General features: G+C 37.8%; 2 protein-coding genes across 2 annotated transcripts; both read right to left on the bottom strand.

Moving 5' to 3' along the window:
- Nucleotide 1: 1 nt before the first annotated feature.
- On the bottom strand, nt 2-2,084 carry LOC110376701 (small integral membrane protein 20). Its single transcript, XM_021335270.3, has 3 exons — nt 1,876-2,084; nt 1,631-1,687; nt 2-119 (listed from the first exon to the last, which is right to left on the bottom strand). Exons 1-3 carry the CDS (start codon nt 1,988-1,990, stop codon nt 67-69), a joined length of 225 nt encoding a protein of 74 aa, XP_021190945.1. The 5' UTR covers nt 1,991-2,084; the 3' UTR covers nt 2-66.
- Nucleotides 2,085-6,461: 4,377 nt separating this feature from the next.
- On the bottom strand, nt 6,462-8,202 carry LOC110376692 (gastric triacylglycerol lipase). Its single transcript, XM_021335262.3, has one exon. The coding sequence runs from the start codon at nt 8,146-8,148 to the stop codon at nt 6,517-6,519; it is 1,632 nt and encodes a 543-aa protein (XP_021190937.1). The 5' UTR covers nt 8,149-8,202; the 3' UTR covers nt 6,462-6,516.
- Nucleotides 8,203-12,782: the final 4,580 nt, after the last annotated feature.

The following is a 12,782-nucleotide window of genomic DNA, read 5'->3' as shown; positions in this document are numbered from 1 at the left end:
ATAACAATTCATCAAGTTTCTTCTATAATTAATTAATTAAAAATACTATAATACATCTAGTTGCGCTTAATCACTCTCCGGCTTCTTACGTCCAAATGGATCTGTCCAAATCTTCATATCTGTAAAGGAAATAATGTATCAGATCAATATAAAAAATAAATCTATATACCTATGTTTTTCTAGCCAGGATATATCTGTCTCTAGCAAACATAAATAATCAAATCAAAGCAAATAGAAATCAAATTAATCAGACAGTTTTTTAACTATGAATAGGCAGGCCCGCCGCTAGCTGTTTGTTCGCCCGCGTGCAAAACTAATTATGCCGCCCTAAGACTACATACGTTTTGTCAAAAAATATATAAGGGGGGGGGGGATCCAGGGGGTCCGGACCCCCGACGCCCATTCATATCCATCTTACTTGTCCAACAGAAAAAAATATGTACATGCACCGCTCTGATTGCAGAAAACCCACCTACTTTTGGATAAATTACTATTGCAATACATAACATACATTACACATAACTTTTTATTTACTTGAAATGTTCAGAGTAACCTAAGCAGTCCTGGGTTAGCCCATAAGCAAACTAAGCAATTAATTAGGGCATTATTAACAAGCAATTGCTTAGGGCATCAATGCAGTGCAATCATTACCCAATGTATAGAAAGATTGTGATTAACTTAAACCAACGCAAAAGTCAAGTTATGAGATACATGTTATATGTAAGGAAGCGCGAGCGGAGCGAGCGCGAAAATTTTTTAGTCTAATGACACAAAAACAAATAAAAACTACTGTAAATTAACAAAGCAAAGTCAAAAAGTAAGATATGCACCAGAAGTGAAGTGCAAAAGCCGCGAGCGAAGCGAGCGCGATTTTTTCCTTAGAGTTTTCATGAAGTAAACATATCATAAAAAGTCATAACGGACGTGCGCGAAAAAAGATTTTTCGGAATTGAATGCCTCAACAATTAAACAAAGATAAAATGCGACATCTGATATGGAGCCGCGAGCGCAGCGAGCGCGAATTTTTTTGGGGATGCAAAGGGTGAAACAGTCAAAATTAATAGGAGACGACCAGCTAGGGCGGCTTTTTCTGAAATTTTATTGGTTTAATTTTGCCGCCCCCTAAATAGCATTTGCTCCACGCTACGCCACTGGTTGATCTTAAATCGTTTTTAAGAATCTTTAATTTTGAAAATGTCCTTTCAACAGATGTACCTAACTGAAACCGGCAGTTTACCTAAGTAATATTCTTAGCGCTATTGCTCTGTTCGGAAATATTGAAATCAAATCATTAGTAAAAATATATTGTATTTTTTAAATATTACGTGATCACTCGCTAGATTTGCCGCCCCCTAGGACGTGCCGCCCGCGTGCTATGCACGCGCTGCACGCCCGCTTACGGCGGGCCTGTGAATAGGCCTGTAACAGCTTTTTCAAATTGTCAAGCTAATTGCACAATTCCAAAGGGTGGGTCTTATGAAGAAGAACAATTGTTTATTTAATTCCTGTAAAAGTTATACAGTGCAAGTGAAGCTAGAAATTGTATATATTTTATGTTCTCCTGTGTCTCATGGTTGCATTTCTTAACTAAATGATTGTTAGAAATAGTTTCTATTAAGAATATACTCACTGCCAGGTTGAATGTCTTCCTGCCTAATATTTTTCCGTGCCTCCTTTTGAATCTTTCCTAAAAATAAATAATTTAATATTATTTTTAAGACAACAAAAATGGAAGTGACAATAGCAGAAAATCGAGTGCACCATGGAATTGGCTTATAGCCAGCTGTGGGCTTATACGGTCCGATGATGATCCTGAAGATTTTTAGGTTAAATAATTGTGGACCATTTGTTTTGATGATTGAGAAGTAAACTTACTGTATTCCGAAGGGTCAATCATAGGGGCTATCGCAATAGGATAAAGTGCAAGTCCTAGGAAACCTACAAAACCAGAAACAAAGGCAACATAGCGCCACCCTCGGAAAAATGCCATTTTATGTAATAGATTTTCCAATTTCGTGAAAATTATTTTATCAACAATCGGTTCATTTTTCGTGACACAATACCAGCGACTTGACTGGCAAGTGACATTAATTTATGTCAATTGTCATTTTTGTCAGTCAATGTCAATTTGACATAATTGTGTTTAAAAAAGTTACACTCTAGGTACGTACAAGCCTTGTTACCATCAGTAGCTCATCAGTGTCTCAGAATATCACGAAACACTGCTGGTGAAATAAACTGGCAGTAGAATAACATTACGATTAGTAATTGATATACTTGAAGGAACTATGTACAAAACTATGAACATGCTGCAATATCTAAAACTTAGGATTAAATACAAAAGTTCAAGTAATTTAGGAGAAAACATCATAAAACTTTTTTCGCCATTATTAATTTCAAAGAAGAAATTAAATTCTATAGACCTAATATAGAGGTATAGACTGACCGAGTAAACTGCCTGTTCATCAGATCAAAAGGTGCCGCTATAAAATCTAACTAGAACAGGCCGCAGGAATTTCGTTAATGCAGTTTATACTTAAATACTTATGTATTTTATTCATGTATCATCCTCGGAACAAAGCAGAATGGCAGTCTCCTTGAACATTATTAATTTCGTGCAGGAATACCATTGATCCATTTTTTTACCAAAGTAGGCAGCTCGGTACTGGTACCTAAATAATAATATGAAATACTGAACACGAGATCTTACCTTTCATATACTTACTTGAAACTTATATACAAAAGCCCATATAATTTTTCGATCCGCCCCTGCGTACAGGGCCCAGCCGCTCCTGTGTGCGAAGCACCAAGGAAGTGGCGCCACGCCGCAGCGCTGAGTCAAAGAAAGCTATGGCCATACTGAAAGTGAGTTGTGCTTTCGCTACAATAAATGGGAATTACTCACGCTGGCTAGGGGACGCTAGCACTTGCCCTGCATACCTGCAACACATGATCCTCCTGCCCTTATCCCAATTTTATTTGGTGTCGGCGCAGCATGTTTTCTACTTCCATACTCTTTTATCTGCCGCCATCTTACGCCCTGTGTACTAATAGGGCTGCCATCCGTCCGGGTTTCCCCGGATTTGTCCTCGTTTTGACCCCGTCCGGGGGACGTCCGGGCGGGTTTTCTAGAAACGTCCGGGGAAAACCCGGACACTTTTAATGTAAGAAAGTACCTCATTGAATTTAAGTAAATGTTAATGGTAAATGGATTACAAAATAGGTATTATTTTGTTTAAACAAAATCGTACTCGTTCGGGGAAAAAATGCGATTTACGCCAAATGTCCGGGTTTTTTTAATGTTTGTCCGGGTTTGGCGAAATTCGAGATGGCAGCCCTATGTACTAACGACTGTTAGTTAAGTAGGTACCTACTTATTATGTAAATGTGAAACTGTGGATACGCCTTGTGTGTGATTGAATGATTAAGTAAATAGATTCTAAATAATCTACAAATTCTACGTAAAACAGCAATTCGATTGACGCATCCCTTAGTTCGATAGGGTCAAGTGCCTTCTAATCAGTGACTCACGAGTCAGATAGTGTGTACCAAAGTGTTGTCAGACAAGGTTCAATAAGTTTACAGTTACACGCAATATTGTCATAATTAATTGACTCATTGAAACATTCATTGTTTCTTGTTGATTAATTAACTTTTGTTTTTTATAATAATCATTTTTCATCGTAGGTACTTTCGTAATACGAATATTTACCTAATAGTAAGTCTTTTAGGTACCTCCATACCGTCAGCAACACTAAAGTTTCTAAAACAATTTAGGCATTTGCTGACCGCGCCCTAGTTAGTAGTTCTTATTGTTCATTGAAATTAATTAGGCAATGTTACATAACTTTATTTACCTAAATAAAGGATATAAATAGAATCCATTAAGAATATTTTAGAAACATTATTGAATAGGTAAACTTTATTTATTTAAAAACAAGAAATTATTAAGTATTTGCTAAGTACCTACCTACTACCTACATACATTATTTTTAAGACAATTATTTACACCTCGTTAGGTAAGGCACCTTAAACTTTTTTCGCTTCATGCTTGGAAAAATCTGGCATACTTTTATAAACAACTTCCTAGATCCTTAGAGGTCACCCAACTACAAGTGATATGCATTAAGGAAACTAGTTTTTGCTTTTTATATCGTTGCATAACCAGTTTAACATCACGACAAATCTCAAAATTCCTTTAAGACTAGGAATAACATTAATTCATATTACTCAAAGATTTTTATTAAATAACGAAATATCATACCTACATTTATTATCATTTTAATATGGATGTGCCCACTACCTTTTTTGAGGGCTGGATCCGCCCCTTTTTTGGCGGAATGTCACCTGACCAAACTAACCCTTTCGCTGAGGGTGCAGCGTAAGGGAGTGTCTGATTTTAACCCACCATATTCCTTCTGGAGCACCAGAGCCGTGGTAAGCCGTGGTTCTTTGTGTACCAGAGCCGTGGTAACCCTTTAAAGAATCCCCCAGCTCCTATATAGAGGTATTCTGATACAAGTCCCACAGCCAAGATTGTCGCATAAGGAACACAAACAAACAGACTCTTCACCAGTGTCTGGCAGATGATTCTAAGTAGGTAACCCAATATGTAAAGGTTGTTTGTGTGCACAACAATTATTGTAAACACGACACTCATTGAACATTGACACTTTGTGGGGAGCACGAAAATATCCTGTTGCGTATAAATGTGTGGTTTTGTAATCGCCTTATTGTTATGTATAAGGAGATACCTACAGTTAAGTACCTAATGATAATTTCAGTATTTATGTAGGTAGGTAGTTTTTTTTTTGGGTTTCAGCAAGAGACCCACAGGCACGTACATCTGGAGGACATCTTGAACTACCACGGAGTTACGAGTTGCCCGGGTAGCTCGGTTGAGGAGGTCAGACAGCTACTTTGTAGACTGAAAGCCAACCCCAACAGTAAGAGGAAAAGGCTTAGAAGATGATGGTGATGTTGTCTAATCATCCTCATCCTCCGAGCGTTTTTCCCAACTACATATGTTGGGGTCGGCTTCCAGTCTTACGGGATTCAGCTGGGTACCAGTGCTTTACAAGAAGCGACTGCCTATCTGAACTCAACCCAGTTACCAGGGCAACCCAATACCCCTTGGTTAGACTGGTCAGGCTTACTGGCTTCTGACTACCCGTAACGACTGTCAAGGATGTTATTGACAGCCTGTGATGTTGTCTGTTAGGCGCATTGAGAAAGCCGTCAAGTGCAAGTTGGGCTTGCGAACCGAGGATTCCGTGCGTAGCGTTACATAGGATCATGATAAATCCGAAGGAATCGACTGTTCTATGGTGTTGTGTGTGATGTTTTAGCAGTGTTAACATCAAGCATTAAGTATCTAATATCTTCAATCTAAATGCGTCACTTTTTCTAAATATTTAGCATACCTACTTGTTGAACTAAAATAAGTAGGTAAACATAGTTTATCGTCACAATTTTCGTCACCCATATTTTGCTGATAATAAATGACGTTGTCTTTGTTATTGTTTTGGAATTCGGATAACATAGAAACATCTAGTGGTAGAGAGATAAAGGTCATTAGTTAACTTTGTTATCTATGTAAGAAAGTGAATTTGTAACAGATATTACAAGTACCTAACTACTACCATTTTCCAAAGCAACGTGCCAAACTTCGTAGTTATAGGTACACCCTATGAGGTAAATGATGATAGATGCACACATACACAGCCCTTATAAAATAACGAAGGTCTGGTAGACCCTGACTCTTGGGCTAATAGACATCATGGCGAAAAGTACCTGTAGATCAGTAGATGCGACACTCCATAGTTTAACTCCAATTACAAAAACCTTCAATGGATACCTGCCTAGTATTTTATCAAAACATATAGGTATGGGCCTACTTACGATACTTATAAAAACATTAAACATGTAACATTATTGATAGGTTAATACTTACCAACAGGACGTGAAGTGCTAAGATAATTTCTTAAGGTTAACTACTTACTTGTAGGTATCCTTATTTACCATTTTAACCTGAGATTACTTATAGCAAAGTAGATAAACCAACAGAAACTAGATATACCAGTATGTGGGATCTCCAGCAAGAGTACCTAAAAAGTGGCCAAATTGCAGTACATACAGGTCCTTTATAAATAAGGACTTTACAAAGGTCGATTGGAAGTTTAGTAAAAATAAAGACATGAACAGACAGAATGTCCTTTAGGACAAAAATAACCTGTAACAAAAAAAAATAACCGACTTCCAAAAACACTAAAAAGTAAAGAAAAAACTAATTTTAGGTGCATCCTCCTCCTTTTTGGGAAGTCGGTTAAAAAGAACTGTAAATCTTTGAAACTAGCTGTTTTCCGCGGTTTCATATGCGTCTCCTGGGAATAGGACCTATTAAAATCTCATATCATACAAAAACTGCCGTAACTCCAATATTACAAAATAAAAATGCGATATGAAAAATAAAACATTTTATTTACTATCTTTGGCAATAACATCGTCTTAATCAGATCATTCTAAAATATTGGAATCTAAAATATCGCCGGAATACGGACTACTGACGCCTTCTTCTAACAATTGCATTAACTTAGCGTAAACAAGTGTGGGTGCATCCACAGCATACAAAAAGTCTATATGATTAAATTCCTTCAATGGCACTATGTAATGATCTATTGGGTTCACTAACTGCACATATAAGTTCGTCACATCAATGTCACTTGCTAACCAATCGTTTTCAGAACCGAATAACGCTATGGGTAAAGTGATTTTATGCAATGGATACTCAGGAGGAGTTGCGGTCCCGTACCTTTTGAAGTTTTCTACAGGTCCATAGTCAAACTGCTGGAATTTGCCAGCCTGCTTAATTTCTTGGGCGTAATGAACCAAGGTCTTTGTAGAAGCACCGGCCGGCACATGTCCCAATATTAACGGTAACAATGTCTTGTTGAATTGTCTTTCATCGTGTCCACATAAAACAAACATTGAGTTCTCACATATCGCTTCCTCATAATGATTTATCTCGCAAGCATGTTTTGATAACCACCTTAACACCGCATTTTGAGGAAGGAACTCATTAGCGCCGAGTAGCTTCATTAAATACTCTATGTTATCGCTGTACTTAGCCAGCAGTCGTATCGGACTTTTAATGTCTGTCATGTAGGCAACAGGAGCAAGAGCGAATCCGGCCCTCAACACTTTGTTATAATGGGTTTTTGTAGATAACAAGGCGAAAAGCACAGTCGTTCCCATCGAATGGCCAATATAGTTAATTTTTACGTCCCATCCTTTGGCTTCCATGATGTAATCTATGACTGCCGGAAGGTCGTATTGACTCACCTCATGAAACGTGAAGTTCCAAAATTCAAACGTGTCAGGATTTATGGAAACATGAGCTCGAGAGTAAGTATTACCTCGTACGTTGGCCAACCAAACATCGTAACCAGCATCAGACAAGATATAGCCCAGTCCCTTCTGAGGTCCTGGTATTATCCAATCTGCAGAGCTGCCAAGCAGCCCATGATGCAGTAGCACTGTTTTTCTAGGGCTTACTTTACTAGAGGAGTTTTTGGAATGTGGAATCCTGTGTACAGTCAATATATATCCGTCACTCGTCATAATAGTGTGGGACTCTGCCGGGTAGCCGTGGATAGCTATCAGTTGTGGTGTGGTCATATGGATAGTCGGGTCGTCGTCGGAGCACTTGTCCTCCATTCCACCTGGTGCAATAGAATCAAAAATTTTATTCTCAGATGACCGAGCTTCCTCAACAAAATCTCTGAATTTTCTCTTTATTCTGGCTTGTTTTTCATCGTTGCTTTCTCTCTCGGGGCTTGGGTTACTGGTGCTGTTATTTGAGAAGTAATAAGTGATTTTCTTCCGCACATTATCGACGTAAAAGTTTTTCAGTCTGCGTCCTCGTTCGCGCACATAGTTTGTGAATTGGCTTGTTTTGTTGGACAAGCTGTCGAACATGCTCGGAAACCATGAGATCTCTCGGCACTCACTAGGCGGTAATTGTGTTAGTAGTATGAAGGTAAACAACACTAGCAGTGGAAGCTTCATGTTTGCAAGGAGCGGACGCGACGCGACGACCGATCTTCCAGCGACTGAACTCGTTAATGGAGCAGTCGACACTCGAGCCATTTATTCCCGCGCGAGAGGTCAAGGGGAAACAATGAGTAATCCATAACAGACTGATGCACGTATTCGAATATATAACAAACATAAGACTGCTGATAAACAAAGTTCATTTTGTGAATCATTATATTATTTCCTTCAATTCAAGTTATCTATTGGCTAGTTAGCAATTAAGCAATAATAACATATTTTGTTTACTCATGTAGTTATTTCTGGTGATACCTACCTAATTGCTTAATCATTAAGTTTGTGAATATTTACATAAATAGTTTTGTTTTGTTCTAGATATGGTTATTTAATGTTACCAAATTACTATCCATCTTACAGATTTTTGTTTAGGTACTAAAGTTACTATTGTTCAATAAAGTGGCGAAAAAAGTATTCAGCAAATTGTGGACAGTGTCTGTCCAATTTAAATTAATATTCTACCATTATAGTGGTAGGTACTCCTCACCCTAATCGAATAGTTGGCCATCATATCTATCTATGTCACGTCACACATACCATTGCAGAAAAATCTGAAACAAAAGCTATGGCGGTGCCTCCATATTCAGACATTAGCTAATTAGGATAATTTGATAGGTGATTGATTTGTGTTACATAATTATGGTACTTAGGTAGGTACATAACTAGTTGCTAGAATTAGGTACCAGTTCTCCATTAAATGTTATGATTACCTAGTACCTCCTAACTCGTTGTCTTGTAACGTCGCGTCAGTCTGTCTGTTAAACTCAAAAATAACTACGTACGGAATTTTCCTAGGTAGGTAAGACCCGAAAATAACTGGTGCGGTCTGCCATATATAAATAGTTTAATATATATAAAACTAATAATCCAATTTATTCTTTATCGTATTTACCTACCAGCATTTTCCTTATAAACAATACAATTTTATTTATAGCTAGGTACGTACCACATCATAATAATTTAATGGTTTATAATTATTACCTACCAACACAATGATATGCACCAGTGCAGTAGTAAATATTATTCTAATTAGCCTCTAGATGTGTACCTAAACATATCTTGGCTGTATAGCCTTAGCTGAGTATGAGGGCTCAAACCTGTTGAGTCCCAATGTTTAAAAACTGTTGGGCATGCATGAACAAAGAAATTATGTTAAATGTTTTTGGGCATGAAGAATAAAAAAATCTTTTCTAGGAAAGATACGATTTAAATCTCTGAAAACAAGGGTAGGTACTTTAAGTCTTTTTAACGTTTAGGGGGTTTGAAATCGTCAATTAACTTAGTTTATTTACTTTGCTCAAAGGTGATGATCAATGTCATCTTTGTATAAGAAAGGCCTACTACAGTAAGAAGTTGGTGATTGCAGTAGGTAGGTTAGGTAGTGCCTATAAACATGTTAATTCATTTAAGTAGTTGATGTTTGTTATGTAAGTTATGTTAGATGTTTTGGGTGCTACGTATGTTACATCATATTGCCCTTATTAAGGTAATCTGTGCCTACAGGTACCTCCAGTCAGTACCTAAATATCAAATGCTGCATTATAAGTAACACTAGGAAGTGTTACCTGTTTTGTAAGAACAAAGATAATATGCTTATCACGCTATCAATCGTAAGTAGATAGGTACTCAAAGAACATCCACTACTATAATTATTATAAGTAGATTCTTTAAAGATGATTTTAAAATTAGTACAAGCTGGTATGGTACTTTTTTAAGACTACGATTCATATTATGGTGTCCATTGCAGTGGCGGATTTACAAATTTGCCGCTAGTAGGCCATTCAATTTTTGCCGCCCCTAATGATTGTGAACTTAATAATTTTTCTGTCAGTTACTAGATTATTTTTGCAACCCACTATGTACCGCAGAGTTTAATGTTGACCTAACAAGTTTACAAGACAGCCAGTGCCGGCTTTAACTCTACTAGCGCCCTGGGCGAGATTTCCCCAACTGCAATTCAAACCCATACGAAAAACAGAGACATATGCAGTTACCGATTGCGCAAGCGAAGCGAGCGCGAATTTTTTTTTTATTGTTAACAAGTCAAAGCAAAAATTACCTTAAATGTAGCCCAATTGTACATAAGTTATTGCTGGTTGATGAATGCAAAAACACGGGAACACAGGTTCTGATTGCGCGAGTTATATTTTAGAACTCAAAACAAAAATGACTTAAAAATGTAGCCCAAACGTAGATAACTCTTTGTTGGTGTTGGCGCCTATGAATTAAAATTTTGGGACTTAAAGTAGTACCATAAATAGAAACTAGAAGTTACTTTCTTATTAATAAAAGGACTTAAAACGACGCTACCTTTTTGCTAGGGTAGACAAAAATATGTTGAAAAATAAAAACAACTATAAAGTGAAGCAAGCCCGAAAAAGCTTATAATAAAAGACGACTGTGAAGTGAAGAAGCCGCGAGCGAAGGGAGCGCGAATTTTTTTGAGTATTGGAACATTAAATTAAAAGTAGGTATATGTGGAAAAAAATGCAAGTGTAAAGTAAAGAAACCGCGAGCGAAGCGAGCGCGAAAATTTTTGAGTTTTGGGACATAAAAGTAGTATATCTAACGCGCCCAGCATTGTATGACAATACATTAATTTAATTGAAATTTCTTGGTCCAGGAGTGTACCGCGGCGCCCCTGAGCCCGCGGCGCTCGGGTTATTCGCACAACCTGCACCATAGGTTAAGGCGGCCCTGATGCTATGCATACATTTGGATACCGTTCTTGTAAGCTGCGATCTTTGATGAAATTTAAAACAAAAATAGGAGTAAAATTCTGATCAAGGTTTGGTTGGGGGCGCCTGCGGCGCCCCTTATGCCCGGCGCCCTGGGCCGTCGCTGTACTGTCGGCGTACTGTTGACAGCGACTTTAAAGCGTATAACCTCTGTAATTTTTAAACGGCTCAATCGATTTTCATCAAACATGTCTAAGAACACTCGCCCGTAAAACACCTGTAATACAAAAAAGAAAACTAAATTGAAATCGGTTCATTCGTTCGGGTGCTATGATCAGTGGCAGCGTAGCATCGGGTGATACCCGGGGCGGACTACCTATTGAGCTTGAGCACCCCCCCAAAAAAAACGACAAAATATAATCACGGACTAAAATTGTAATTGAAGTAATTAAACATCGTGTAGAAATCATTGTGCTTTTTGCTAGATTTACCATAAAGAAACCAGAGTCAGATCACTGCAAACTTATAAAGCGCTCGCTAGTTTTATAAAAACCAGCGCTGCAAGCGCGAAATTTTCGAATTTTTCAATAGTGAAGTACCATAACGAGTAAAAAAAACCGCCGTAAAGTGAAAAAGTCGCGAGCGAAGCGAGCGCGAAATATTTTAGTTTTGGAACACAAAAGTATCCAAACAAGTGTGAAAAAACCACTGTAAAGAGAAGAAGCCGCGAGCGTAGCGAGCGCGAAATTTGTGAATTTTGGGACGCAATGATACCTAAAGACATTAGGAAAAAGTCATTGTCAAATTGTGCGAAATTTTTGAGTCTTGGAACACTAAAGTCCTCCACCTCCTAAACAGCTTAGAAATCGTTAGCGTAGAGCGTCAGTTTTCTTTGCTACTTCGGTGCTTTAACTGTTTATTAGATTGAGGACTCACAGAGCGCAGAATAAACCAGAAATGATGAAAAAACTGCGAGCGAAGCAAGCGGATTTTTTTTTATTTTTATTAGAACGCTATTGGAATATTTTAAAATTCATGATTACATAAGCTTAAGTATATATTACAGTGCGCTTATTAATCGTTTATTTATATATGGATTGTGTACTCGCATAATTATAAAAAAAAAAACTGTAAAAGAAAATAGCTAAATTTGCCGCCCCTCTAAATCTGCCGCTCTAGGCACTGGCCTACTTGGCCTATTGGTAAATCCGCCACTGGTCCATTGTCAAACAAAAAACTTAGGCATCTACCCAATGTACCAACATACTTACAATATTCGGTGCACCACCTATGTAGGCTTATAGGTAATAGGTATCTATATGCTAACTGCGTAGAAGGTTCCAGATTCACCCCTCCCCCTCTCATGTAGGTAGTATCATTTATTTAGTGCTTCAAAGTATTGATCGCTCTGTACTTAGGTACATAACATAGGTAGGTACATCTTTGCATCTCACTTCCACCTGCATTGTGCATCGCAATTGGTTATTGATTGCCGAGGAGAGCTGAAAGCTCTGCCCGGGCTACAAAGTTCCTAAGGGAGGTGGCAACTAGTGTGGTGAATATGTACCTACATCCTGACGCGTAGCTATTTAAATTACTGTTACGTATCGGTAACAGTTTAGTAGTAGCTATTTGGTGCTAATCTGTTCCGTTATGTCACAGGTCTTTCAAGAACAAATATTTATAGATTACCTACCTACGTTCCGGTCTGGTCTACTGGACTATTGACGTGCTCTGAAAGGAAAAATTTTTGACAAATCTGTGTCTGGGAGATATTGAATGATCTCACAGTTATAATAGGCAGTCACATAAATAATACTATGCAGATAATCTTTGACCCCAATATTTTTTGCACTTGCAATGCAGGGATGTGTCATTTATGTGGTCATCCTGATTGTACAAGGAAATGGTATAGGTTTACTTAAGTAGGTAGATAGAACCTAATGTCTCTATTCTTACTACATTCCTGACTATTATTTGTTATCTTTGAGAGAT

The sequence above is a fragment of the Helicoverpa armigera genome, chromosome 19 (genome assembly GCF_030705265.1).
Source record: "Helicoverpa armigera isolate CAAS_96S chromosome 19, ASM3070526v1, whole genome shotgun sequence".
NCBI lineage: Eukaryota > Metazoa > Arthropoda > Insecta > Lepidoptera > Noctuidae > Helicoverpa > Helicoverpa armigera.
This window is presented reverse-complemented; position numbering and strand designations above follow the sequence as displayed.